General features: G+C 68.4%; 2 protein-coding genes across 2 annotated transcripts in view; one reads left to right on the top strand and one right to left on the bottom strand.

The window, feature by feature from the left end:
- Positions 1-26,995, top strand: part of EBP (EBP cholestenol delta-isomerase) — a 76,052-nt gene that overhangs the window by 42,592 nt on the left and 6,465 nt on the right. The gene's annotated exons all lie outside the window — the stretch shown is intronic.
- The window catches only part of LOC112979137 (filamin-A-like), a 38,574-nt gene that overhangs the window by 10,412 nt on the left and 1,167 nt on the right, over positions 1-26,995 (bottom strand). Inside the window, exons 2-31 of the mRNA XM_064503412.1 lie at positions 25,692-25,887; positions 25,351-25,474; positions 24,980-25,116; positions 24,122-24,315; positions 23,907-24,020; positions 23,332-23,475; positions 23,107-23,230; positions 22,811-22,971; positions 22,527-22,617; positions 22,259-22,428; positions 21,912-22,029; positions 21,040-21,305; positions 19,569-20,166; positions 19,318-19,491; positions 19,042-19,204; positions 18,229-18,389; positions 17,964-18,134; positions 17,162-17,285; positions 16,929-17,085; positions 16,124-16,313; positions 15,847-15,870; positions 14,991-15,238; positions 14,812-14,914; positions 13,958-14,098; positions 13,736-13,864; positions 13,478-13,651; positions 1,725-1,886; positions 1,430-1,633; positions 814-966; positions 224-346 (exon numbers count right to left, since the gene is read on the bottom strand). Coding sequence (XP_064359482.1) covers positions 224-346; positions 814-966; positions 1,430-1,633; positions 1,725-1,886; positions 13,478-13,651; positions 13,736-13,864; positions 13,958-14,098; positions 14,812-14,914; positions 14,991-15,238; positions 15,847-15,870; positions 16,124-16,313; positions 16,929-17,085; positions 17,162-17,285; positions 17,964-18,134; positions 18,229-18,389; positions 19,042-19,204; positions 19,318-19,491; positions 19,569-20,166; positions 21,040-21,305; positions 21,912-22,029; positions 22,259-22,428; positions 22,527-22,617; positions 22,811-22,971; positions 23,107-23,230; positions 23,332-23,475; positions 23,907-24,020; positions 24,122-24,315; positions 24,980-25,116; positions 25,351-25,474; positions 25,692-25,887 — 5,038 coding nt within the window. The remainder of the gene's footprint in view (positions 1-223; positions 347-813; positions 967-1,429; positions 1,634-1,724; positions 1,887-13,477; positions 13,652-13,735; positions 13,865-13,957; positions 14,099-14,811; positions 14,915-14,990; positions 15,239-15,846; positions 15,871-16,123; positions 16,314-16,928; positions 17,086-17,161; positions 17,286-17,963; positions 18,135-18,228; positions 18,390-19,041; positions 19,205-19,317; positions 19,492-19,568; positions 20,167-21,039; positions 21,306-21,911; positions 22,030-22,258; positions 22,429-22,526; positions 22,618-22,810; positions 22,972-23,106; positions 23,231-23,331; positions 23,476-23,906; positions 24,021-24,121; positions 24,316-24,979; positions 25,117-25,350; positions 25,475-25,691; positions 25,888-26,995) is intronic.

The raw sequence follows: 26,995 nt of genomic DNA, 5'->3' as shown, positions 1-26,995 counted from the left end.
CCCCCTACGTGTCCTTGGGGACCTCCAATGGGTCCCTGGGGTCCTCCTAGACCCTGTCCCTGTCCTCTTCCCCCCCCAGGTTCCCCCCAACCTCTTCAGGAGCCTCCTGAGACCCTCCTGGGACCCCCAAGACCTTCTAGGCCACCCAAGCCCCCCCCAGGGACCTCCCAGGACATTTAGGGACAAGTAAAGACCCCCCCGGGACCCCCCCGTCCCCGCTCACCCGGCATCTTGAGGCTGAGGTCGCAGGCGGTGCCCACGCTGGCCTCGGGGGGGGCCCGGCGCCGGCGCGTGATGCTCTCCTTCACCCGGCCCTCGCCCGTCACCTTCACCGAGAAGGGGCTCCCTGGGGGGGCCGGGGGGGTCAGGGCGGCCCCCCGGGGGCCCCAAAGCCCTCTCTGGGGGCCCCCCAAGCCCCCCACGATCGCCCCAGTCCCCTCCTGCACCCCCAATCCTGATCGTCCCCCAAAGTACCGCCAGTGCCTCCCAGTACCCCCAGCTCCTCCCCGGTGTCCCAAGCTCCTTCCCCAGTTGCCCCCAGTAACCTCGATTCCCCAAGAACCCTCTCCCAGTATGCCCAGTAACCCCTGCTCCCCCAGTAATCCCCTCCCCAATCCCAGTTCCCCCCCAGTCACCCCAATTTGCCCACAGCAGACTCTCCCAGTGCCCCCAGTAACGCCGCTCCTCCCCAGCCTGCTTCCCCAGTGCCTCCGTTTGGCCCCGTATCCTCCCTCAGCGCTTCCCAGTCCCCCCAGTAACCCTGGGATGTCCTCCCAGTGCCCCCAGTAGCCCCAGTTCCCCCCCGGTGCCCACCGGGGACGTGCTGGTCCCCGAACTTCACGGAGATGATGTAGTTGCCGGGCTCGGTGGGGCAGTAGGAGACGCGGCAGGTCCCGTCCTCCAGCTCCTCCGTGGTGATGTCCACCTTGCTGGGGCCCTCGATGGACAGGCTGAGCCCCCCGTAGCCTGCCGAGCGGACCCAGGCGTCCGGGGGGGGCCCAGGCGCCCGGGGGACCCCTCCCGCTCCATCCCCAGGGACCCAGGCGTCCGGGGGAGCCCCAGGGACCCCTGATTCACCCCACAACCCCCACTAGACGTCAAGATGTCCCCACTGCGCCCCAGACATCCCCCCACTGCAGGGCCCAGGTGTCTGGGGGAGCCCCAGGGACCCCCGATTCACCCCACAACCCCCTGCTAGACGTCCAGACGTCCCCGCCACGGGGCCCAGGCGTCCGGGGGAGCCCCGGGGACCCCCAATTCACCCCACAACCCCCTGCTGCGCCCCAGACGTCCCCGCACCGCAGGGCCCAGGCATCCGGGGGAGCCCCGGGGACCCCCAATTCACCCCATAACCCCCTGCTAGATGTCCAGGGGTTCCCACTCTGCCCCGGACGCCCCCCCGCCGCGGGGCCCAGGCGTCCGGCTGTACCGGCGTCGCGGGTGTCGATGGTGAAGTGGGCGGGCTCGAAGGTGCGGCCCTCGCGCAGGCCGGGCCCCGCCACGCGCACCCGGCTGGCGTCGCCGAGCTCGGCCTGGCTGATGGTGACGGCCACGGGGCTGCGGGCCAGCGGCTTCCCCCCGCGCGCGACGTGCACCAGGTGCTCGCCCACCTCCTGCGGCACGAAGGAGATGCCTGCGCGGGGGGGGGACACGGACACGTCAGCGCCGTCCCCGAGGCGCGTCCGCGCGTCCCCCACCCCCCCCCCCGCCGCCCCGCGGCTCACCGACGTGGCCGTTGCGGAGGCGCTTGAGCTGGCAGGGCTCCTCGCGCCCCGAGGGCGAGGTGACGGTCGCCGTGAGCTGGCTCAGGTCCGTCTCGCCGAGGTCCAGCGGGATGTCGGCCGAGGTGCCCACCTTGAGGTGGGACAGCCGCAGGCTGTCGTCGCCTGCGGGGACGCGGCGGGGGGGGTTAGCGGGGGCGTGGGGCCCCCCCAGGAACCCCAGAGCCCCCCCAAAACCCCTTCAGGGCCCCTTAGCAGCGATGGGGGCAACACAGGAGCCCCCCGAGACACCCCAGAACCTCCTGTACCGGTGATATAGGCGATGAAGGGGCCCCCAGGACCCCTCTGACACCCCAAGCCCTCCTGTACCGGTGATACAGGCGGTGAAGGGGCCCCCAGGACCCCTCTGACACCCCAAACCCTCCTGTACCAGTGATACAGGCGGTGAAGGGGCCCCCAGGACCTCTCTGACACCCCAAACCTTCCTGTACCAGTGATACAGGCGGTGAAGGGGCCCCCAGGACCCCTCTGACACCCCAAACCTTCCTGTACCGGTGATACAGGCGGTGAAGGGGCCCCCAGGACCCCTCTGACACCCCAAACCTTCCTGTACCGGTGATACAGGCGGTGAAGGGGCCCCCAGGACCTCTCTGACACCCCAAAATCTCCTGTGTTGGTGATACAGGCGGTGAAGGGGCCCCCAGGACCTCTCTGATACCCCAAACCCTCCTGTACCGGTGATACAGGCGGTGAAGGGGCCCCCAGGACCCCTCTGACACCCCAAACCCTCCTGTACCGGTGATACAGGCGGTGAAGGGGCCCCCAGGACCCCTCTGACACCCCAAACCCTCCTGTGTTGGTGATACAGGCGGTGAAGGGGCCCCCAGGACCCCTCTGACACCCCAAAATCTCCTGTACCGGTGATACAGGCGGTGAAGGGGCCCCCAGGACCCCTCTGACACCCCAAACCCTCCTGTACCGGTGATACAGGCGGTGAAGGGGCCCCCAGGACCCCTCTGACACCCCAAAATCTGCTGTACCGGTGATACAGGCGGTGAAGGGGCCCCCAGGACCCCTCTGACACCCCAAACCCTCCTGTACCGGTGATACAGGCGGTGAAGGACCCCCCCAGGCCCCCTGTGACCCCCCCAAACCGGTGATACAGGCAGTGAAGGGCCCCCCAGGCCCCCCGTGACACCCCTGACCCCCCTGTACCAGTGATGCAGGCAGTGAAGGGCCCCCCCAGGCCCCCCGTGACCCCCCACAACCCCCCCTACCAGTGATGCGGGCGGTGAAGGGGCTCCCTGGGACCCCTATGACACCCCAAACCCTCCTGTACCGGTGATACAGGCGGTGAAGGGGCCCCCAGGACCCCTCTGACACCCCAAAATCTCCTGTGTTGGTGATACAGGCGGTGAAGGGGCCCCCAGGACCCCTCTGACACCCCAAAATCTCCTGTACCGGTGATACAGGCGGTGAAGGGGCCCCCAGGACCCCTCTGACACCCCAAACCCTCCTGTACCGGTGATACAGGCGGTGAAGGGGCCCCCAGGACCCCTCTGACACTCCAAAATCTCCTGTACCGGTGATACAGGCGGTGAAGGGGCCCCCAGGACCCCTCTGACACCCCAAACCTTCCTGTACTGGTGATACAGGCGGTGAAGGGGCCCCCAGGACCCCTCTGACACCCCAAACCCTCCTGTACTGGTGATACAGGCGGTGAAGGGGCCCCCAGGACCCCTCTGACACCCCAAACCCTCCTGTGTTGGTGATACAGGCGGTGAAGGGGCCCCCAGGACCCCTCTGACACCCCAAACCCTCCTGTACTGGTGATACAGGCGGTGAAGGGGCCCCCAGGACCCCTCTGACACCCCAAAATCTCCTGTACCGGTGATACAGGCGGTGAAGGGGCCCCCAGGACCCCTCTGACACCCCAAACCCTCCTGTACCGGTGATACAGGCGGTGAAGGGGCCCCCAGGACCCCTCTGACACCCCAAACCCTCCTGTACCGGTGATACAGGCAGTGAAGGGGCACCCAGGACCCCTCTGACACCCCAAACCCTCCTGTACCGGTGATACAGGCGGTAAAGGGGCCCCCAGGACCCCTCTGACACCCCAAAATCTCCTGTACCGGTGATACAGGCGGTGAAGGGGCCCCCAGGACCCCTCTGACACCCCAAACCCTCCTGTACCGGTGATACAGGCGGTGAAGGGGCCCCCAGGACCCCTCTGACACCCCAAAATCTCCTGTACCAGTGATACAGGCGGTGAAGGGGCCCCCAGGACCCCTCTGACACCCCAAAATCTCCTGTACCGGTGATACAGGCGGTGAAGGGGCCCCCAGGACCCCTCTGACACCCCAAAATCTCCTGTGTTGGTGATACAGGCGGTGAAGGGGCCCCCAGGACCCCTCTGACACCCCAAAATCTCCTGTACCGGTGATACAGGCGGTGAAGGGGCCCCCAGGACCCCTCTGACACCCCAAACCCTCCTGTACCGGTGATACAGGCGGTGAAGGGGCCCCCAGGACCCCTCTGACACTCCAAAATCTCCTGTACCGGTGATACAGGCGGTGAAGGGGCCCCCAGGACCCCTCTGACACCCCAAACCTTCCTGTACCGGTGATACAGGCGGTGAAGGGGCCCCCAGGACCCCTCTGACACCCCAAACCCTCCTGTACTGGTGATACAGGCGGTGAAGGGGCCCCCAGGACCCCTCTGACACCCCAAACCCTCCTGTGTTGGTGATACAGGCGGTGAAGGGGCCCCCAGGACCCCTCTGACACCCCAAACCCTCCTGTACTGGTGATACAGGCGGTGAAGGGGCCCCCAGGACCCCTCTGACACCCCAAACCCTCCTGTACCGGTGATACAGGCGGTAAAGGGGCCCCCAGGACCCCTCTGACACCCCAAACCCTCCTGTACCGGTGATACAGGCGGTGAAGGGGCCCCCAGGACCCCTCTGACACCCCAAACCCTCCTGTACCGGTGATACAGGCGGTGAAGGGGCCCCCAGGACCCCTCTGACACCCCAAACCCTCCTGTACCGGTGATACAGGCGGTGAAGGGGCCCCCAGGACCCCTATGACACTCCAAAATCTCCTGTACCGGTGATACAGGCGGTGAAGGGGCCCCCAGGACCCCTCTGACACCCCAAACCCTCCTGTACCGGTGATACAGGCGGTGAAGGGGCCCCCAGGACCCCTCTGACACCCCAAACCTTCCTGTACCGGTGATACAGGCGGTGAAGGGGCCCCCAGGACCCCTCTGACACCCCAAACCTTCCTGTACCGGTGATACAGGCGGTGAAGGGGCCCCCAGGACCTCTCTGACACCCCAAAATCTCCTGTGTTGGTGATACAGGCGGTGAAGGGGCCCCCAGGACCTCTCTGACACCCCAAACCCTCCTGTACCGGTGATACAGGCGGTGAAGGGGCCCCCAGGACCCCTCTGACACCCCAAACCCTCCTGTACCGGTGATACAGGCGGTGAAGGGGCCCCCAGGACCCCTCTGACACCCCAAACCCTCCTGTACCAGTGATACAGGCGGTGAAGGGGCCCCCAGGACCCCTCTGACACCCCAAAATCTCCTGTACCGGTGATACAGGCGGTGAAGGGGCCCCCAGGACCCCTCTGACACCCCAAACCCTCCTGTACCGGTGATACAGGCGGTGAAGGGGCCCCCAGGACCCCTCTGACACCCCAAACCCTCCTGTACCGGTGATACAGGCGGTGCAGGGGCACCCAGGACCCCTCTGACACCCCAAACCCTCCTGTACCGGTGATACAGGCGGTGAAGGACCCCCCCAGGCCCCCTGTGACCCCCCCAAACCGGTGATACAGGCAGTGAAGGGGCCCCCAGGCCCCCCGTGACACCCCTGACCCCCCTGTACCAGTGATGCAGGCAGTGAAGGGGCCCCCAGGCCCCCCGTGACCCCCCCCAACCCCCCCTACCGGTGATGCGGGCGGTGAAGGGGCTCCCTGGGACCCCTATGACACCCCAAACCCTCCTGTACCGGTGATACAGGCGGTGAAGGGGCCCCCAGGACCCCTCTGACACTCCAAAATCTCCTGTACCGGTGATACAGGCGGTGAAGGGGCCCCCAGGACCCCTCTGACACCCCAAACCCTCCTGCACTGGTGATACAGGCGGTGAAGGGGCCCCCAGGACCCCTCTGACACCCCAAAATCTCCTGTGTTGGTGTTACAGGCGGTGAAGGGGCCCCCAGGACCCCTCTGACACCCCAAAATCTCCTGTACCGGTGATACAGGCGGTGAAGGGGCCCCCAGGACCCCTCTGACACCCCAAACCCTCCTGTACCGGTGATACAGGCGGTGAAGGGGCCCCCAGGACCTCTCTGACACCCCAAAATCTCCTGTACCGGTGATACAGGCGGTGAAGGGGCCCCCAGGACCCCTCTGACACCCCAAACCCTCCTGTACCGGTGATACAGGCGGTGAAGGGGCCCCCAGGACCCCTCTGACACTCCAAAATCTCCTGTACTGGTGATACAGGCGGTGAAGGGGCCCCCAGGACCCCTCTGACACTCCAAACCCTCCTGTACCGGTGATACAGGCGGTGAAGGGGCCCCCAGGACCCCTCTGACACCCCAAAATCTCCTGTGTTGGTGATACAGGCGGTGAAGGGGCCCCCAGGACCCCTCTGACACCCCAAGCCCTCCTGTACCGGTGATACAGGCAGTGAAGGGGCCCCCAGGACCCCTCTGACACCCCAAACCCTCCTGTACTGGTGATACAGGCAGTGAAGGGGCCCCCAGGACCCCTCTGACACCCCAAAATCTCCTGTGTTGGTGATACAGGCGGTGAAGGGGCCCCCAGGACCCCTCTGACACCCCAAACCCTCCTGTACCGGTGATACAGGCGGTGAAGGGGCCCCCAGGACCCCTCTGACACCCCAAAATCTCCTGTGTTGGTGATACAGGCGGTGAAGGGGCCCCCAGGACCCCTCTGACACCCCAAAATCTCCTGTACCGGTGATACAGGCGGTGAAGGGGCCCCCAGGACCCCTCTGACACCCCAAACCCTCCTGTACCGGTGATACAGGCGGTGAAGGGGCCCCCAGGACCCCTCTGACACTCCAAAATCTCCTGTACCGGTGATACAGGCGGTGAAGGGGCCCCCAGGACCCCTCTGACACTCCAAAATCTCCTGTACCGGTGATACAGGCGGTGAAGGGGCCCCCAGGACCCCTCTGACACCCCAAAATCTCCTGTACCGGTGATACAGGCGGTGAAGGGGCCCCCAGGACCCCTCTGACACTCCAAACCCTCCTGTACCGGTGATACAGGCGGTGAAGGGGCCCCCAGGACCCCTCTGACACCCCAAAATCTCCTGTGTTGGTGATACAGGCGGTGAAGGGGCCCCCAGGACCCCTCTGACACCCCAAAATCTCCTGTACCGGTGATACAGGCGGTGAAGGGGCCCCCAGGACCCCTCTGACACCCCAAACCCTCCTGTACCGGTGATACAGGCGGTGAAGGGGCCCCCAGGACCCCTCTGACACTCCAAAATCTCCTGTACCGGTGATACAGGCGGTGAAGGGGCCCCCAGGACCCCTCTGACACCCCAAACCCTCCTGTACCGGTGATACAGGCGGTGAAGGGGCCCCCAGGACCCCTCTGACACTCCAAAATCTCCTGTACTGGTGATACAGGCGGTGAAGGGGCCCCCAGGACCCCTCTGACACTCCAAACCCTCCTGTACCGGTGATACAGGCGGTGAAGGGGCCCCCAGGACCCCTCTGACACTCCAAAATCTCCTGTACCGGTGATACAGGCGGTGAAGGGGCCCCCAGGACCCCTCTGACACCCCAAAATCTCCTGTGTTGGTGATACAGGCGGTGAAGGGGCCCCCAGGACCCCTCTGACACCCCAAGCCCTCCTGTACCGGTGATACAGGCAGTGAAGGGGCCCCCAGGACCCCTCTGACACCCCAAACCCTCCTGTACCGGTGATACAGGCAGTGAAGGGGCCCCCAGGACCCCTCTGACACTCCAAAATCTCCTGTGTTGGTGATACAGGCGGTGAAGGGGCCCCCAGGACCCCTCTGACACCCCAAACCCTCCTGTACCGGTGATACAGGCGGTGAAGGGGCCCCCAGGACCCCTCTGACACCCCAAAATCTCCTGTGTTGGTGATACAGGCGGTGAAGGGGCCCCCAGGACCCCTCTGACACCCCAAAATCTCCTGTACCGGTGATACAGGCGGTGAAGGGGCCCCCAGGACCCCTCTGACACCCCAAACCCTCCTGTACCGGTGATACAGGCGGTGAAGGGGCCCCCAGGACCCCTCTGACACTCCAAAATCTCCTGTACCGGTGATACAGGCGGTGAAGGGGCCCCCAGGACCCCTCTGACACTCCAAAATCTCCTGTACCGGTGATACAGGCGGTGAAGGGGCCCCCAGGACCCCTCTGACACCCCAAAATCTCCTGTACCGGTGATACAGGCGGTGAAGGGGCCCCCAGGACCCCTCTGACACTCCAAAATCTCCTGTACCGGTGATACAGGCGGTGAAGGGGCCCCCAGGACCCCTCTGACACTCCAAAATCTCCTGTACCGGTGATACAGGCAGTGAAGGGGCCCCCAGGACCCCTTTGACACCCCAAAATCTCCTGTACCGGTGATACAGGCGGTGAAGGGGCCCCCAGGACCCCTCTGACACCCCAAAATCTCCTGTACCGGTGATACAGGCGGTGAAGGGGCCCCCAGGACCCCTCTGACACCCCAAACCCTCCTGTACCGGTGATACAGGCGGTGAAGGGGCCCCCAGGACCCCTCTGACACCCCAAACCCTCCTGTGTTGGTGATACAGGCGGTGAAGGGGCCCCCAGGACCCCTCTGACACCCCAAACCCTCCTGTACTGGTGATACAGGCGGTGAAGGGGCCCCCAGGACCCCTCTGACACTCCAAACCCTCCTGTACCGGTGATACAGGCGGTGAAGGGGCCCCCAGGACCCCTCTGACACTCCATACCCTCCTGTACCGGTGATACAGGCGGTGAAGGGGCCCCCAGGACCCCTCTGACACCCCAAACCCTCCTGTACCGGTGATACAGGCGGTGAAGGGGCCCCCAGGACCCCTCTGACACTCCAAAATCTCCTGTACCGGTGATACAGGCGGTGAAGGGGCCCCCAGGACCCCTCTGACACCCCAAAATCTCCTGTACCGGTGATACAGGCGGTGAAGGGGCCCCCAGGACCCCTCTGACACTCCAAAATCTCCTGTACCGGTGATACAGGCAGTGAAGGGGCCCCCAGGACCCCTCTGACACCCCAAAATCTCCTGTGTTGGTGATACAGGCGGTGAAGGGGCCCCCAGGACCCCTCTGACACTCCAAAATCTCCTGTACCGGTGATACAGGCGGTGAAGGGGCCCCCAGGACCCCTCTGACACCCCAAACCCTCCTGTACCGGTGATACAGGCGGTGAAGGGGCCCCCAGGACCCCTCTGACACCCCAAACCCTCCTGTGTTGGTGATACAGGCGGTGAAGGGGCCCCCAGGACCCCTCTGACACTCCAAACCCTCCTGTACCGGTGATACAGGCGGTGAAGGGGCCCCCAGGACCCCTCTGACACCCCAAACCCTCCTGTACCGGTGATACAGGCGGTGAAGGGGCCCCCAGGACCCCTCTGACACCCCAAAATCTCCTGTACCGGTGATACAGGCGGTGAAGGGGCCCCCAGGACCCCTCTGACACCCCAAAATCTCCTGTACCGGTGATACAGGCAGTGAAGGGGCCCCCAGGACCCCTCTGACACCCCAAAATCTCCTGTACCGGTGATACAGGCGGTGAAGGGGCCCCCAGGACCCCTCTGACACCCCAAACCCTCCTGTACCGGTGATACAGGCGGTGAAGGGGCCCCCAGGACCCCTCTGACACTCCAAACCCTCCTGTACCGGTGATACAGGCGGTGAAGGGGCCCCCAGGACCCCTCTGACACCCCAAAATCTCCTGTACCGGTGATACAGGCAGTGAAGGGGCCCCCAGGACCCCTCTGACACCCCATAATTTCCTGTGTTGGTGATACAGGCGGTGAAGGGGCCCCCAGGACCTCTCTGACACCCCATAATTTCCTGTGTTGGTGATACAGGCGGTGAAGGGGCCCCCAGGACCCCTCTGACACCCCAAACCCTCCTGCACTGGTGATACAGGCAGTGAAGGGGCCCCCAGGACCTCTCTGACACCCCAAAATCTCCTGTACTGGTGATACAGGCGGTGAAGGGGCCCCCAGGACCCCTCTGACACCCCAAACCCTCCTGTACCGGTGATACAGGCGGTGAAGGGGCCCCCAGGACCCCTCTGACACCCCAAACCCTCCTGTACCGGTGATACAGGCAGTGCAGGGGCACCCAGGACCCCTCTGACACCCCAAACCCTCCTGTACCGGTGATACAGGCGGTGAAGGGGCCCCCAGGACCCCTCTGACACCCCAAACCCTCCTGTACCAGTGATACAGGCGGTGAAGGGGCCCCCAGGACCCCTCTGACACCCCAAAATCTCCTGTACCGGTGATACAGGCGGTGAAGGGGCCCCCAGGACCCCTCTGACACCCCAAACCCTCCTGCACTGGTGATACAGGCAGTGAAGGGGCCCCCAGGACCCCTCTGACACCCCAAAATCTCCTGTGTTGGTGATACAGGCGGTGAAGGGGCCCCCAGGACCCCTCTGACACCCCAAAATCTCCTGTACCGGTGATACAGGCGGTGAAGGGGCCCCCAGGACCCCTCTGACACCCCAAACCCTCCTGTACCGGTGATACAGGCGGTGAAGGGGCCCCCAGGACCCCTCTGACACTCCAAAATCTCCTGTACCGGTGATACAGGTGGTGAAGGGGCCCCCAGGACCCCTCTGACACCCCAAGCCCTCCTGTACCGGTGATACAGGCGGTGAAGGGGCCCCCAGGACCCCTCTGACACTCCAAAATCTCCTGTACTGGTGATACAGGCGGTGAAGGGGCCCCCAGGACCCCTCTGACACTCCAAACCCTCCTGTACCGGTGATACAGGCGGTGAAGGGGCCCCCAGGACCCCTCTGACACTCCAAAATCTCCTGTACCGGTGATACAGGCGGTGAAGGGGCCCCCAGGACCCCTCTGACACCCCAAAATCTCCTGTACCGGTGATACAGGCGGTGAAGAGGCCCCCAGGACCCCTCTGACACCCCAAGCCCTCCTGTACCGGTGATACAGGCGGTGAAGGGGCCCCCAGGACCCCTCTGACACCCCAAACCCTCCTGTACCGGTGATACAGGCAGTGAAGGGGCCCCCAGGACCCCTCTGACACCCCAAAATCTCCTGTGTTGGTGATACAGGCGGTGAAGGGGCCCCCAGGACCCCTCTGACACCCCAAACCCTCCTGTACCGGTGATACAGGCAGTGAAGGGGCCCCCAGGACCCCTCTGACACCCCAAAATCTCCTGTGTTGGTGATACAGGCGGTGAAGGGGCCCCCAGGACCCCTCTGACACCCCAAAATCTCCTGTACCGGTGATACAGGCGGTGAAGGGGCCCCCAGGACCCCTCTGACACCCCAAACCCTCCTGTACCGGTGATACAGGCGGTGAAGGGGCCCCCAGGACCCCTCTGACACCCCAAAATCTCCTGTACCGGTGATACAGGCGGTGAAGGGGCCCCCAGGACCCCTCTGACACCCCAAAATCTCCTGTACCGGTGATACAGGCGGTGAAGGGGCCCCCAGGACCCCTCTGACACTCCAAAATCTCCTGTACCGGTGATACAGGCGGTGAAGGGGCCCCCAGGACCCCTCTGACACTCCAAAATCTCCTGTACCGGTGATACAGGCAGTGAAGGGGCCCCCAGGACCCCTCTGACACCCCAAAATCTCCTGTGTTGGTGATACAGGCGGTGAAGGGGCCCCCAGGACCCCTCTGACACCCCAAAATCTCCTGTACCGGTGATACAGGCGGTGAAGGGGCCCCCAGGACCCCTCTGACACCCCAAACCCTCCTGTACCGGTGATACAGGCGGTGAAGGGGCCCCCAGGACCCCTCTGACACCCCAAACCCTCCTGTACCGGTGATACAGGCGGTGAAGGGGCCCCCAGGACCCCTCTGACACCCCAAACCCTCCTGTACCGGTGATACAGGCGGTGAAGGGGCCCCCAGGACCCCTCTGACACTCCAAACCCTCCTGTACCGGTGATACAGGCGGTGAAGGGGCCCCCAGGACCCCTCTGACACCCCAAACCCTCCTGTACCGGTGATACAGGCGGTGAAGGGGCCCCCAGGACCCCTCTGACACCCCAAACCCTCCTGTACCGGTGATACAGGCGGTGAAGGGGCCCCCAGGACCCCTCTGACACCCCAAACCCTCCTGTACCGGTGATACAGGCGGTGAAGGGGCCCCCAGGACCCCTCTGACACTCCAAAATCTCCTGTACCGGTGATACAGGCGGTGAAGGGGCCCCCAGGACCCCTCTGACACCCCAAAATCTCCTGTGTTGGTGACACAGGCGGTGAAGGGGCCCCCAGGACCCCTCTGACACCCCAAAATCTCCTGTACCGGTGATACAGGCGGTGAAGGGGCCCCCAGGACCCCTCTGACACCCCAAACCCTCCTGTACCGGTGATACAGGCGGTGAAGGGGCCCCCAGGACCCCTCTGACACCCCAAACCCTCCTGTACCGGTGATACAGGCGGTGAAGGGGCCCCCAGGACCCCTCTGACACCCCAAACCCTCCTGTACTGGTGATACAGGCGGTGAAGGGGCCCCCAGGACCCCTCTGACACCCCAAACCCTCCTGTACCGGTGATACAGGCGGTGAAGGGGCCCCCAGGACCCCTCTGACACCCCAAAATCTCCTGTACCGGTGATACAGGCGGTGAAGGGGCCCCCAGGACCCCTCTGACACCCCAAGCCCTCCTGTACCGGTGATACAGGCAGTGAAGGGGCCCCCAGGACCCCTCTGACACCCCAAAATCTCCTGTACCGGTGATACAGGCGGTGAAGGGGCCCCCAGGACCCCTCTGACACCCCAAAATCTCCTGTGTTGGTGATACAGGCGGTGAAGGGGCCCCCAGGACCCCTCTGACACCCCAAAATCTCCTGTACCGGTGATACAGGCGGTGAAGGGGCCCCCAGGACCCCTCTGACACCCCAAACCCTCCTGTACCGGTGATACAGGCGGTGAAGGGGCCCCCAGGACCCCTCTGACACTCCAAAATCTCCTGTACCGGTGATACAGGCGGTGAAGGGGCCCCCAGGACCCCTCTGACACCCCAAAATCTCCTGTACCGGTGATACAGGCGGTGAAGGGGCCCCCAGGACCCCTCTGACACCCCAAACCTTCCTGTACCGGTGATACAGGCGGTAAAGGGGCCCCCAGGACCCCTCTGACACCCCAAAATCTCCTGTACCGGTGATACAGGCGGTGAAGGGGCCCCCAGGACCCCTCTGACACCCCAAACCCTCCTGTGTTGGTGATACAGGTGGTGAAGGGCCCCCCCAGGCTCCCTGTGACCCCCCCAAACCGGTGATACAGGCGGTGAAGGGGCCCCCAGGCCCCCCGTGACACCCCCGACCCCCCCGTACCAGTGATGCGGGCGGTGAAGGGGCTCCCGGGGACCCCTATGACACCCCAAACCCCCCGTACCGGTGATGCGGGCGGTGAAGGGGCTCCCTGGGACCCCTATGACACCCCAAACCCCCCGTACCGGTGATGCGGGCGGTGAAGGGCCCCCCAGGCCCCCCCGTGGCCCCCCCGGCCCCCCCGTACCAGTGATGCGGGCGGTGAAGGGGCTCCCCGGGATGTGCTTGTCGTTGTACTTCACCACGATGCTGTAGTCCCCCGGCAGCACGGGCAGGTAGGAGACGCTGCACGAGCCGTCCTGGTTGTCGGTGCAGCTGATCTCCGCCTTGGAGGGCCCCTCCACGGCCAGCGAGAGCCCACCTGAAGGGGGGGGGACACGCGGGGGGTCAGGGGGGCGCCAGGGAGGGCCCAGGCGTCCGGGAGACGCCCCGCCGGCGGGCTCACCCTCGCCGGCGTCCTTGGTGTTGACGGTGAAGGTGGCCGGCTTGTTGACGGTGCCGTGGATGAGGCCGGGGCCGTAGGCCGTGACGTGGCCGCTGTTGACGTAGTCCACGTAGAACTGCAGCGGGCTGCCTGGGGGGGGGGGAAGGGGAAGGGGGCGTCACGGGGGGGCCGCAGGGCGTCACGAGGGCCCCGGGGGCATCGCGGGACCCCCCCGCAGCGCACCGGGGATGTGCATGTTCTCGTAGCGGATGTCCATCTCGTGCAGGCCGGCCTCGGTGGGGGCGAAGCGCACCGTCACCGTCCCGTCCTTGTTGTCCGTGATGTCCGGCTTGGCCACCTTCCCCGAGGGCATCCGCACCTCGCCTGGGGGGGGGACAGGGATCGGGGGGGTGGCAGGACGCCGAGCCCCCCGGCCTGGGGACCCAGCACCCCGTAGAGACCCCCGGGAGGACTTGGGGAGCTCTAGGGCTATTTTGGGGACCCCTGGGAGGACCTTGGCTGCCTTGGGGACCCTCTGGGAGGACCCCGAGGGGCTCTGGGGACCCCCTGGGAGGACCTGGGGGGCTCTGGGGACCCCCGGGCTATTTTGGGGACCCCTGGGAGGACCTTGGCTGCCTTGGGGACCCCCTGGGAGGACCTGGGGGGCTCCAGGAGGACCCCGAGGGGCTCTGGGGACCCCCTGGGAGGACCTTGGCTGTATTGGGGACCCCTAGGAGGACCTGAAGACCCCCCAGGAGGACCCCAAGAGGCTCTAGGGAACCCCTGGGAAGACCTAGGGGGCTCCAGGGACCCCCATAACTTTGGCATCCCCCCAGGAAGGCTCCAAGGACCCCCAGAGAGGACCCTGGCTGGTCTGGGGACCCCCAAAAGGAGCTGGGGGGGCTAGGGACCCCCACATGGATCCCTAAATGCCTTGGGGACTCCCTGGGGACCTCAGCCTTTGGGGACCCCTGCCCAGAAGGATGCTGGGGACCCCCCAGGAGGACGCTGGGGACCCGGGAGGAGTTTAGGGACCCCCCCGGGGAGGAGCTGGGCCCCCCCACCGGGGCGTTTCGGGGCGCCTGGCCCCCCCTCACCTGTGATCTCGCCCTTCTTGATGGTGAAGGGGATGACGAGGTCGAAGGGCCGCAGCCCGGCCATGTCCAGCCCGTTGACGCCCAGCAGCGGGCGGTCGGTGGCCTGCGCGAACGCGCTCGTCAGCGGGGCCCGGCGCCCCCACCCCCACCCCCCCCCGCAGCGCCCCCCCCGCACTCACCATGACCTGGAAGGGGCTGTTGGGGATGTGCTCGCCGCCGAAGCGCACGCAGATGACGTACTTGCCGGGCTGGGGGGCGGTGTAGAAGATGTCGAAGGTGCCGTCGGCGTTCTCCACCACGTCCACGTCGGCCTCGGAGCCGTCGGGCGTGCACACGGTGCACGTCACCTTGCCCTTGCCCGCCGCCTTGGCGTCCACCGTGATCACCGTCTCCTCGCCCAGCTGGATGGTGGGGCCGAGGCCTGCCCCTGCCCCGGGGAGGGCGGGGGGGTGACTACGGGGCGGGGCGGGGCGGGGGGGCGCCTCCCGGGAGGCCCCACGGGAAGCTCGTGCACCCCCAAAGTCGCCGCTGGCCCCCGTCACCACCCCCGGGGCTGGGGGGGGTCCGAACAGCCCCCCCCCCAGGCACCATAACCACCCCCCGCACCCGAGCCCCTCCCCGGCGGGCTGAGCACGGGGAAACTCGTGCCGTGCCACAGGGAGCAGAGCAATTAGGGAGGCGTTAACGACATGCGGACCCTCCCCCCCCCCCACCAAGCGCTCGGCGGTGACCTCACCGGGGGGGTCTCCCCGCTGCCCCCACCCTGAAACGCGGGGGAGACCCCCCGCCATGAGCCTCAACCCCCCCAATTCGTTATTACCTAATTAAATTAGATGGGGGGGGGGTTAAAGGAGAGCTCGGGGCACCTGATACTCAACCAGGCCTGAGGGGCCCCCCTGAATCACTCAGCTGGGGGGGGGCACCCCCGTGCCTGGCGCCCCCCCCTGCCGCCGGTAACGTGCCCGCGGGGGGATTTTGGGGTGCGGGGGGTCGGGCATGCACCCCGACGCGAAGCGAGCCATGCCGTGAGCTTACCTAAGCCGTGACCTCCGATGGAGACTAGAGCGTGGGGGGGGTGGGGGGGCAAAAGGGGGGGGGCAGAAGGGTGGAGGGGGGCGAAAGAGGGGTGAGGGGGGCGAAAGGGGGGGCGCGGGGTGGGCAGAGAAGCGAGAAATCCAGTGAGACGGTGGCGGCGGCGGCGGCGACGTCCTCGCCCGGCCCCGTCCTCCGGCCCCCGCGCCCGGCTGTGAGGCGGCTGCAAGCGGGGGTGGGCGCGCCGGCGGTGCCCCCCCCGGGCGGTGCCCCCCCTCACCGGTGACGGTGCACTTGCTGGCGTCGCCGGCGGGCACGGCGCGGATGCGGTAGGGCGAGTAGGGGATCTCGTCGCCGCCGTACTTGATGAGGATGGTGTAGCGGCCCGTCATGTCGGGCACGTAGGACACCGTGTAGGTGCCGTCCTGGTTGTCGCGGATCGACGCCTTCTTGGGCTTGCCCTCGGGGTCCTGCGGGGACGCGAGGGACATCAGGGACATCGGTGACCCAGCCACGCGCCTGCCCTGCCCTGGCACCGGGCCCCTGGCCCCAACCCCTTCCTCCTGTCCCCAATCCCGTCATCCTGTCCTTGTCCCCATCTTCCTGTCCCCAAGCCCTTCCTCCTGGCCCTGGCCCTTGTCATCCTGTCCCCAACTCCTTCTTCATGGCTGTTGTCATCCTGTCCTTGTCCCCATCCTCCTGTCCCCGTCCCCTGCCACCTTGTCCTTGTCCCCAATCCCTTCCTCCTGTCCCTGTCCCCTGCCACCTTGTCCTTGTCCCCAACTCCTTCCCCCTATCCCTATCCCCCTGCTCATGTCCTTGTCCCCAATCCCTTCCTCCTGGCCCTGCCCCTTGTCATCTTGTCCTTGTCCCTTCCTCCTATCACCAACTCCTTCCTCCTGTCCCCTGCCACCATGTCTTTTGTCCCCAAACCCTTCCTCCTGTCCCGTCACCCTGTCCTTGTTCCCAACTCCTTCCTCCTGTCCCCTGCCAGTGTTCTTGTCCCCGGTCCCTTCCTCCCGTCCCCTCTGCTCTTGTCCCTGTGCCTTCCTGTCCCCGTATGGCTTTGCCGGCGGCGTCCCCACCGTGATCTGCACGGCGAGCAGCCCCTCGCCGGCGTCCTTGGCGTCGATGGTGAACTCCACGGGGAGGCTGGCGGGGACCCCCGTGGTGTTGAGCCCGGGGCCGCTCGCCTTCACCTTGCTGGCGTCGTGCGTCGGCAGCGCCTTCACCTTGAAGGGGCTGCGGGGGGGAACGAGTCAGCCGGGACCCCCCAAAAAAAGCCCCCCCGCGGCCCCCCCCGCGGCGCCCGCCTCACCTGCGCGGCACCTCCTCGTCGCCGTAGCGCACGGAGATGCTGTAGGGCCCCTCGCGCGAGGGCACGTAGCTCACGCGCTGCGTCCCGTCCCCGTTGTCCGCCACGTCCACGGGCTCCACCACGCCTGGCGGGGGCGGGGGCGGTGACCGGCGGGGGTCGGGGGTGCCCTCGCAGCCCCCCAAGACCCCCCCAGAGCACCCCGAGACCCCCCCAGAGCACCCTGACACCCTACAGCACCCCACGGGGCACCCCAAGGCCCTACAGCACCCCACGGGGCACCCCAAGACCCTATAGCATCCCATACATTGCCCTGAAACCTGCTATAGCACCTACAGGGCACCCCGAGACCCTATAGCATCCCATAAGTTGCCCTGAGACCCTATAGCATCCCACAGATTGCCCTGAGACCCACTATAGCACCCTATGGGGCATCCTGAGACCCTATAACATCCCATAGATTGCCCTGAGACACCCTAAAGCATCCTATAGATTGCCCTGAAACCTGCTATAGCGTCCTATGGGGTGCCCTGAGGCCCTATAGCATTCCATAGGTTGCCCCAAGACCCCCTATAGCACCCCATAGGGCACCCCAAGAGCCTGCAGGACCCCACAGAGCACCCCAAGACCCCCTGTATTATCCCATAGGGCACCCTAAGACCCCCCAGCGCCCCTTAGGGCCCCATAGCACCCCGTGGGGCACTCCGAGAGCCCCATAGGGGACACCTCGAGACCCCACAGCGCCCCCCAAGACCCCACAGCTCCCCGGGCGAGGGCCCCCCCAACCCCCCGGCCCCACACCGACCTTTGGGGCCCTGAACCTTAACGTCGAGGGGGGCGACGCCGGCCTTGCTGGTGTCGACGGTGAAGGTCTGGGGCACGTTGGCCCGCACGACGCCCGGCGTCAGCCCCGGCCCCGCGCACTTCACCTTGGACGAGTCCACCACGTCCGTCACCGGCACTTTGAAGGGGCTCCCTGCGCAGGGGGGGGGGGACACAGAGGCGTCAGCGCCCGCCGCAAGCGCGGCCTGCCCCCCGCCAGGCCCCCCCCGCGCCCCCCCGGCGCTCACCGGGGACCTGGTGGCCGCCGTAGGTGACGTTGAGGCTGTAGGTGCCCGGCTCGTAGGGCACGTACTCCACGGAGCAGCTCCCGTCCTTGTTGTCGGTGCACGACATCTTGGCCTCCGAGGGCCCCTCCACCGCCAGGCCCAGCCCCCCGGTGCCGGCGCCCCTGGGGAAAGGGGGGGTCAGGCCGGGCGCCCCCAAACCCCCCCAGCCCCTAAGGACAGTGGGGCACTCGGGGGGGGGTTCAACAGTGCCGGGGGATTTAGGGGGCTGGGGAGGAGCGTTTAGCGCACAGGGAGGTTTTAGAGGCGCTAGGAAGAAAAAATGTGGGGTATGAAGGGATATTTGGGGGGGCAAAGGAGGATTTGGAGGGGGCAAAGGAGGATTTTGGGGGGGGGCAAAGGAGGATTTGGGGGGGGGCAAAGGAGGATTTGGGGGGGGCAAAGGAGGATTTGGGGTTCGGCAACGCTTTAAGGGGCAGCAGGAGAGGGATTAAGCTGCGAAGGAGCATTTGGGGCGAGGGAGGGCAGATTTGGGGCGAGGGAGGGCGGATTTGGGGCACCTGGGGGGGATTTCAGGGACACGGGGGCGGATTTCAGCGACACGGGGGGGGGATTTCAGCGACACGGGGGGGGGATTTCAGCGACACGGGGGGGGAAAGACGCAGGATACAGGGGAGCACGGGGACACCGGGAGGAGGACCCAGGACAGCCTGGGGGGTGTCCCGCCGCACGGGGGAAAGGATTTAGGGTCCGGGGGTGCTCGGGCGCCCGCTGGGGGACGCGGAGAGGCGTATCGGGGGCCCCGGGGGGGCTCACCGGGTCTCCACGGTGAACTTGTTGGGCTTGTTGGTGGTGCCGCTCTGGATGCCGGGGCCGTGGACGCGGACGCGGGCCGGGTCGCAGCCCTCGGTGACGGGCACCCGGAAGGGGCTGTGGGGCACGGGGCTGCCGGCGTAGCTCACCTCCACCGTGTGCACGCCTGGGGGGGGCGGCGGGGGGGCGTCAGGCCGAGGCCGGGCCACCGCGCGCCCCCCAAACCGTCCGGGTGTGTGCAGAGGAAGAGGAGGGGGAGGAAGGGCCGCCGCGCCTCACCCTCCTCGTAGGGCGTGTACTCCACGTGGTAGGTGCCGTCCCCGCGGTCCTCCATGAAGGTCTCGGTGACGTTGCCCGAGGGGTTGGAGACGCGGGTCTTCACGTGGGGGCCGCCGCTCTTGCTGAGGGCCCGGGCGTCCACGTCAAACTCCGTCACCGCCTCCCGGAAGACGCCTGCGGTGCGGGGCGGCGGGGGGGGTCAGGGCCGCCCCCCGCGCGCCCCCCCGGCCCCGCGCCCGCCCCCGACGCACCCGTGCCCTCCACGCCGGGCCCGTAGACCTTCACGCCGGCCGTGTCGACGGCGGGCTCCACGCGGACCTTGCTGGGGAAGTGGGGCACGGGCTGGCCACCGTACTCCACGGTGATGGTGTAGACGCCGGGGCTCAGCGGGGTGTAGGCGATGGTGTAGGTGCCGTCGCCGTTGTCCTCCACCCGCACCTCGGCGCGGGCGCCCGCCTCCGAGGCGATGCCGATGGTGAGCTCGGCGGTGCCGGCGCGGCTGCAGTCCACGCGGAAGTGGCCCGGCTGGCCCGCCGTGGCGCCCTCCAGCCCGGGCCCCGAGCACGTCACCTTGGAGGCGTCGAAGGGGGCCCGCACGGGCGCCCGGAAGGGCGAGCCCGGCACGTGGGCGCCGGCGAAGAGGATGTTGATGTTGTAGTCGCCGGGCTCGGTGGGCAGGTAGGAGACGGAGCAGGTGCCGTCGCCGTTGTCCAGGCACTCGATCTTGGCCTCGCAGGGGCCCTCCACCGTCAGCCCCAGCCCCCCCGTGCCGGCGCCCTTGGTGTCGATGGTGAAGGGGGCCGGCGCCCCCGCCAGCCCCCCCTGCAGCCCCGGCCCGTAGGCGCGCACCTGCGGGGGGGAGCCGCGCCGTGGGGCCGCCGCCGCCACGGTGCCCCCAGGCCCCGCCGGGGCCCTGCCCGGGGAGTCCCCGCCCCTGGGGACCCCCAGCGCCCGGGGCACCCCCTTACTGGGAACCCCTATGACCAGGGACACCCCCTTACTGGGGACATGTCTTTACTGGGAACCCCTATGACCAAGGACACCCCCTTACTGGGGAACCCTATGACCAGGGACACCCCCTTACTGGGGACCCCCCTTACTGGGGACCCCTATGACCAGGGACACCCCCTTACTGGGGAACCCTATGACCAGGGGCACCCCCTTACTGGGGACATGTCTTTACTGGGAACCCCTATGACCAGGGACACCCCCTTACTGGGGACCCCCCCTTACTGGGGACCCTCCATCACCAAGGGCCCCCCCTCACTGAGGAACCCCAGCCCTTGGGGACCCCCATCACCAGGGACACCCCCTTACTGGGGACCTCCCTCCCAAAGAACACCCCCTTACTGGGGACCCCCAACCCATGAGGAGCCCCCCATCACCAGGGGCACCCCCTTACTGGGACCCCATCACTGGGGACACCCTTTTACTGGGAACCCCCAGCCCCTGGGGACCCCCATCACCAGGGACACCCCCTTACTGAGGACCCCCCTCCCCAAGGACACCCCCTTACTGGTGACCCCCAACCCATGAGGAGCCCCCCATCACCACAGACACCCCCTTACTGGGGACCCCCACCCCCGAGGCCCCCCCTTACTCTCCCCCCTCCCCAAACAGGTCCCTAACCGCAGGCAGACACGCTGTTAAGGGTGGGGCGGGGGGGGACACGCTCCCCGGCACCCCCACCCCAGCAGGACCCCCCCAAGGCCCGGCCCCCACCTTGGAGGGGTCGGTGGGGGGCAGCGCCTCGACGGGGAAGGGGCTGCCGGGCACGGGCGCGCCGTCGTAGGTGACCTCCACCTCGTAGGGCCCCTCCTCGCGCGGCACGAAGCGCAGCACGCTGCTCTCGGCGCCCGGCCCCGCCGCCTCCGCCTTGCACGGCACCGCCTGGCGCGAGGGGCCCGTGACCCGCGCCCCCACCTTGCCCTGGCCCCCGGCGCCCTTCCACTTCACCGTGAACTCCTGCTCCTTGCCCACCTCCAGCTCTGCGGGGGGGCGGGCGCGTGGGGGGGCTGCGTGCACCCCCCCGGCGGCCCCCCGACTCCTGCCGCGGGGGGCTGCCCCCAGGGGCGGCGCCTCCCCGGGCCTCGACCCCATCTCCCCCCCAAAACCCCGCTATAAAGCGGGGAACCCCCCCCAAAGGGAGCCCCCCCACCCCAAAGGGAGCCCCCCCAACTGCCCCCAGCCCCATCGGGCCCCCCCATGTGCCCCACAAGCCCCCAACCCTGTGGGGTCCCCAAACTGCCCTCCCACCCCTACAGGACCCCCCCACCCTGATGGGGTCCCCCCCCAATTGCCCCCCCAAGTTCCTACCCCAAATTGCCCCCAGGCCCCCCCCATCCTAATGGGGTCCCCCCCAAGTCCTCGCCCCAAAGGGGGTCCCCAAATTTGCCCCCAGCCCCCCCACACCCCACCCCAAAGGTTCCCCCTCCCCATCCCAGCGGGGGTCCCTAATTGCCCCCCAACTCCGCTGGGAGGGGATGTGGCAGCCCCCAACCCCCCCACGCCAGAGGCACCCCCGGGACCCTGTTACCCCCCACCCCGCCCCAGAGACCCCCCGTTTGCCCCCCCGATCCCCCCCCCCGCCGTACTGTCGTCCAGGCCGGAGATCTTGATCTTGCTCAGGTCGACGCTGGGGGCGACGCCGACGGTGAAGGGGCTCTTGGGGATGGGGTCGCCCCCGTAGGTCACCGCGACCCCCAAGTTACCCTGGGGGGGGGCACAGGGGAGAGTGGCTGCAGGGCGGGGGGGGACCCACGGCAGTGGGGGGGGGCACCTCGCCGCACGGGGGGGCGGATTGCAGCACTGGGCCCGTCCTCGCTCGCCGCGGGGCGGCGTCTCGCTGGGGGGTTTTGGGGCGCCCCCGCCCCCGTTACCTGCCCCGGGGGGGTCGCACTTCGCGGTGGGGGGGGGTTTTGGGGCTCCCCCCCCCGCGTACCTGCTGCACGGGGGTGTACTTGACGGTGTGGGTGCCGTCGTGGTTGTCGATGACCTCCAGGTCCCGCGCGGCCTCACCCTTGCCGGGCCCCGTCACCTGCACGTCCAGGGGGGCCCGGCCCCCCGCCTTGGCGTTCACCGTGAAGTGGGTCGGCTTCCCCAGCTCCACGCCTGCCGCGGAAGCGGGGGGGGGTGAGGGGGGGCCCCGAATCCCTGCCGTGGGGCTGGGGGGGGGGACACACGCCTTCCCGCGCCCCCCCAGCACTCACCGGAGCGGCTGAGGCCGGGCCCCTCCGCCTTCACCTTGCTGGCGTCGTGCGAGGGGTCGACCTTGATCCGGATGGGGCTGGTGGGGGTGGCCTGGGGGGGGGGGGGGGGGGGCAAAATGAGCCCCCTGCGCCCCCCAACTGCCCCGCGACCCCCCCGCGACGCCGAGTCCCTCCGGGGAGGGTCCTGTGCCCCCCTCCCGGCTCCTCCGCACCCCTAAAACGCCCCCAGAGCTCCCGGCGCCCCGGGGACGCTCCTGTGCCCCCCCCGGGCCCCCCCCGCACACCTGGTCGGCGAAGAGCACCATGATGGTGTAGGCGCCGGGGCCGCGGGGGGTGTAGCGCACGGTGAAGGTGTCGTTGTCGTTGCGGATGATGTCGAAGTCGATGTCGGCCTCGGCGGGGCCCACCACCCCCGGGGCGCACTTGATGCCGATGCTCACGTCCCCTGCGGGCCCCACGGCGTCAGGGGGGCTGGCCGGGGCGGGGGGGGGGGGGGGCGGCGCTGCCCCCCAAGCGCGCGCCCCACGGGGAGCCGCCTGCAGCCCCGGCGCCCCCCCGGCCCCCCCGCCGTGGGGCTCACCCTGCCCGGCCTCGGCGCAGTCCACCGTGAAGTACGTGGGCTCGTGGGCCTTGAGGCCCGTCTTGGCCACGCCGGGGCCGTAGACCTTCACCTTGTGCGGGTGGCTGCCGGCCCCCACGGCCACCTGAAACGCGGGGAGGGGGCGCGGGTCAGGCCTCGCCCCCAGCCCCCCGGGTTGGGGGGTGCTCGGGCCCCCCCCCAGGGGGATTCGGGGCCCCCCCTCACCCTGTAGGGGCTCTGGGGGATGTTCACGCCGCCCCACGACAGCATGGCCGTGTGCTTGAGCGGCTTCTTGGGCACGTAGGAGCAGCTGTAGGTGCCGTTGCCGTTGTCCTTCACCGCCACGTCCACGGGGTTGCCCTCCGCGTCCTGGGGGGGGGACGGGGGGGGTCAGCACCCCCGAATCCGCCCCGAGACCCCCCCAAATCCCCCCAGCGCCACCTCCCCCGCGGCCGGGCTCCCGACGCCCCTCAATCCACCTTAAAACCGGCTTTTAACCCAAAACGCCTAAAACCAACCCGCGATGGGCCTCACGCCCCACCCCCGCCACAGGCCGGGCCCCCAAATCTACCCTTTCCCCCCCAAATTCGCCCTCTGCCCCCTTCTCCCAGGCTCGTATCCCCCCCCCCAACAGCCCTAGAAGCTCCTAGATCCATCCCGGAAGCTCCTAAACCCCCCGGAACCCCCCAAATCCCCCCCACAACGTCCCAAATCCCCCCCGCGACGCCCCAGATCCCCCCCCACCAGGGTCGCGCCCCCCCCCAGCCCCCCGAGCCTGCCCCCGGGCCCCCCCGACTCACCTGCACCTGCACCTTGAGGGGCCCCTTGCCGCCGCTCTTGGCGTCCACCGTGAACTCGGCGGGTTTGTTGACGGCCACCCCTGTCTTCTCCAGCCCGGGGCCGTGGGCCTTGACCTGCGCCGGGGGGGGGGGGGGGAAGGGTCAGTGGGGGGAGCCGGGGGGGCCCAGGCGCCCGGGTTTGGGGCGGGGCGGGGCGGGGCGGGGCGGGGGGGCACCTTCTCGGGGAAGGAGTCGCGGGGCGCGGGGCGGATGTCGGCCATGAAGGGGCTGCGGCGGATGTCCTCGTTGTCGCAGAGCACGTGCACGGCGTAGGCGCCCGGCTCCTGCGGCCAGTAGCGCACGTCGCACGAGCCGTCGCCCCGGTCGTCGCACTCGATCTTCGCCTGCGACGGGCCCTCCACCGAGAAGCCTGGGGGGCGGGGGGGGGGAAGGGGGGGTCAGGGGAGACCCGACCCCCCCCCCGGGGTGCCCCCAAACCCCGGGACGCGGCCCCGGCCCCACGGCGGCCCCCGGTGCCTTCCCGCTGCCCCGGGACGTCCCCAAGCAGCTCGCTGGGACCCGCCGAGCGCCTCCGAAAGGCCCCAAAGCCCTGAGACCCCCCCGACCCCCAAAGAGCCCCCCTGAGACCCCCAAAGAGCCCCCCCAGACCCCCAAGCAGCTGAGACCTCCAAAGAGCCCCCCCGATACCCCAAAGAGCCCTGAAACCTCCAAACAGCCCCCCCGAGACCCCCAAACAGTCCTAAGATGCCCAAACAGCCCCCCCATACCCCCAAAGAGCCCCCCCATACCCCCAAAGAGCCCTGAGACCCCCAAACAGCCCCCCCGAGACCTGCCAACAGCCCTGAGACCCCCAAAGAGCCAAGGCCCCCAAACAGCCCCCCCAGAGCTCCAAACGACCCCCCCAGACCCCCCAAAGAGCCTTGAGACCCCTCAAAGAGCCCCGAGACCCCCAAAGGGCCCCGAGACCCCCAAAGGGCCCCCCGCAGTGCCCCAGAGACACCCTGGTGCACCCCGAGAGAGAGACCGGCCTCCGGGAGAGCCCGCAGCCCCCCCCCACGCCCCCCCCTCCTCACCGAGGGTGCCGACGTCGTCGCCCAGCGCCTCCACCACAAAGTCGGCCGACTTGCCCACCACGCCGCCCTCCAGGCCGGGCCCCCAGGCCCGCACCTTCTGGCTCCCGCACTCGGGGGACACCTTCACCTCGAAGGGGCTGCGGGGGGGGGGGGGGGACAAGGGGGGGGCAGGTCAGGGCAGGCCCCCGCCCTCCCTGAGGGCCCCCCGCCCCGAAACCGGGGGCAGCGCCCCGAAACGACCCCAAACGCAGCCCCGGCGAAGGGCCCCCCCCAAACCACCCTGTTGCCTCCCCCAAACCGCCCCGTTGCCCCCCCCAAACCGCCCCGTTGCCCCCCCCCGCAGCGCATGTCCCCCCCCCCCCGGCGCTCACCTGCGGGGGATGTGCTGGCCCCCCCAGGTCACCGTCACCGTGTAGGTCCCCGGCGTCGTGGGGAAGTACTCGAAGCCGAAGACGCCGTCGCCGAGGTCCTTCTGCTTCACGCTCTCCGCCCCCTCTGCGGGGGGGGGGCACGTCAGGGGGGCGCCCCAACCCCCCCGGGACCCCCCCAAAACCCCCAACCCCCCCACGTGACCGCAACCCCCTCCCCCAGGCCACTGTACAAGGGACCATCCCTCAGGGACACCCAAAAAGCTCAGGGCAGCACCCGGGGGGTCCCCAACCCCCCCCCCCAGGACCCCCCAGGCCCCCCCCCGGGCCCCCCCCGGACTCACTGGGGCCCTTGACGGTGACTTTGAGCTCGCCGCTGCCGGCGCCCTTGGTGTAGACCTTGAAGTCGGCCGTCTCCTTCACCCGCAGCCCCTTGGGCTGCAGCCCCCGGCCCACGGCGCGGCACGCCGCCGGGTTGCAGGCTGCGGCCAGGGCGTCAGCGCGGGGCCCCGGCGTCCGGGACCCCCCCGCGCCCACAAACTACCCCCCCCCGGGGGGCGGAGAGCTACCCCGGCCTCCCCCCAACCCGCCCTGGGGGGAAGAGCGGGCAGAGGGACCCAGGCATCCGGGGAACCCCCCCCCCCCCCAACAGCACCGCCCCAGGGCGGAGGGGCCCAGGTGTCCGGGCGTGGGGGGGACCCCAAGCTCCCCCCCCCCCCCCGGGGAACATGCCGTGGAAGAGGGTGTGAGCGGGACCTGGAGCACCCCGAGGGGGGGTGGGGAGGGGCCCAGGCGTCCGGGAGCACCCCACCCCCCTGTACCGTCAGCGTGTCACCCGCGAGGCCCCCGGGAGGGGCCCAGGCGTCCGGGAGCACCCCAGCACCCGCACAGGGTGCGTGGGGGGGGGGGGGGGGGGCAGGGAGGGGCCCAGGCGTCCGGGAGCACCCCACCCCCCCGTACCGTCAGCGTGTCACCCGCGAGGCCCCCGGCGGCGCTTCCCGGACAGACGGGCAGAAGGAGCAGGACAGGCGGAGAGAGACAGAGCGGAGTCGCGGGGGGGCGAGACCCCCCCCGCAGCGACAGCCCCGGGACCCCAGCGCGGGGGGCAGAGGCCCCCCGAGGTGCCGGGGGGGGGCGGAAGCACAGAGCCCCCCCGAGGTGGGGGGCGGAAGCAGAGAGACCCCCGAGGTGGGGGGCGGAAGCGCAGAGACCTGGAGCGGAAAGGACAGAGACCCCCTGAGTGGGGGGCAGGCAGAAACCCCAGAGGTTGGGGGGCACAGAGACCCCCCCGAGTTGGGGGGCAGGAGGACAGAGACCCCCAAATTAGGGGGACAGATAGACCCCCAGAATGGGGAGCAGGATAGAGACCCCCAAGTTGGGGGGCAGGAGAACAGAGACCCCCAAGCTGAAGGGACACAGAGACCCCCAAGTTGGGGGGCAGGAGGACAGAGACCCCCAAGTTGGGGGATGGGAGGACAGAGACCCCCAAGCTGTGAGGACACAGAGACCCCCAAGTTCTGGGGCGGGAGGACAGAGACCCCCAAGTTGGGGGGCAGGAGGACAGAGACCCCCAAGTTGGGGGATGGGAGGACAGAGACCCCCAAGCTGTGAGGACACAGAGACCCCCAAGTTCTGGGGCGGGAGGACA

The sequence above is a fragment of the Dromaius novaehollandiae genome, chromosome 37 (assembly GCF_036370855.1).
Source record: "Dromaius novaehollandiae isolate bDroNov1 chromosome 37, bDroNov1.hap1, whole genome shotgun sequence".
Taxonomy (NCBI): Eukaryota; Metazoa; Chordata; class Aves; order Casuariiformes; family Dromaiidae; genus Dromaius; species Dromaius novaehollandiae.
This window is presented reverse-complemented; position numbering and strand designations above follow the sequence as displayed.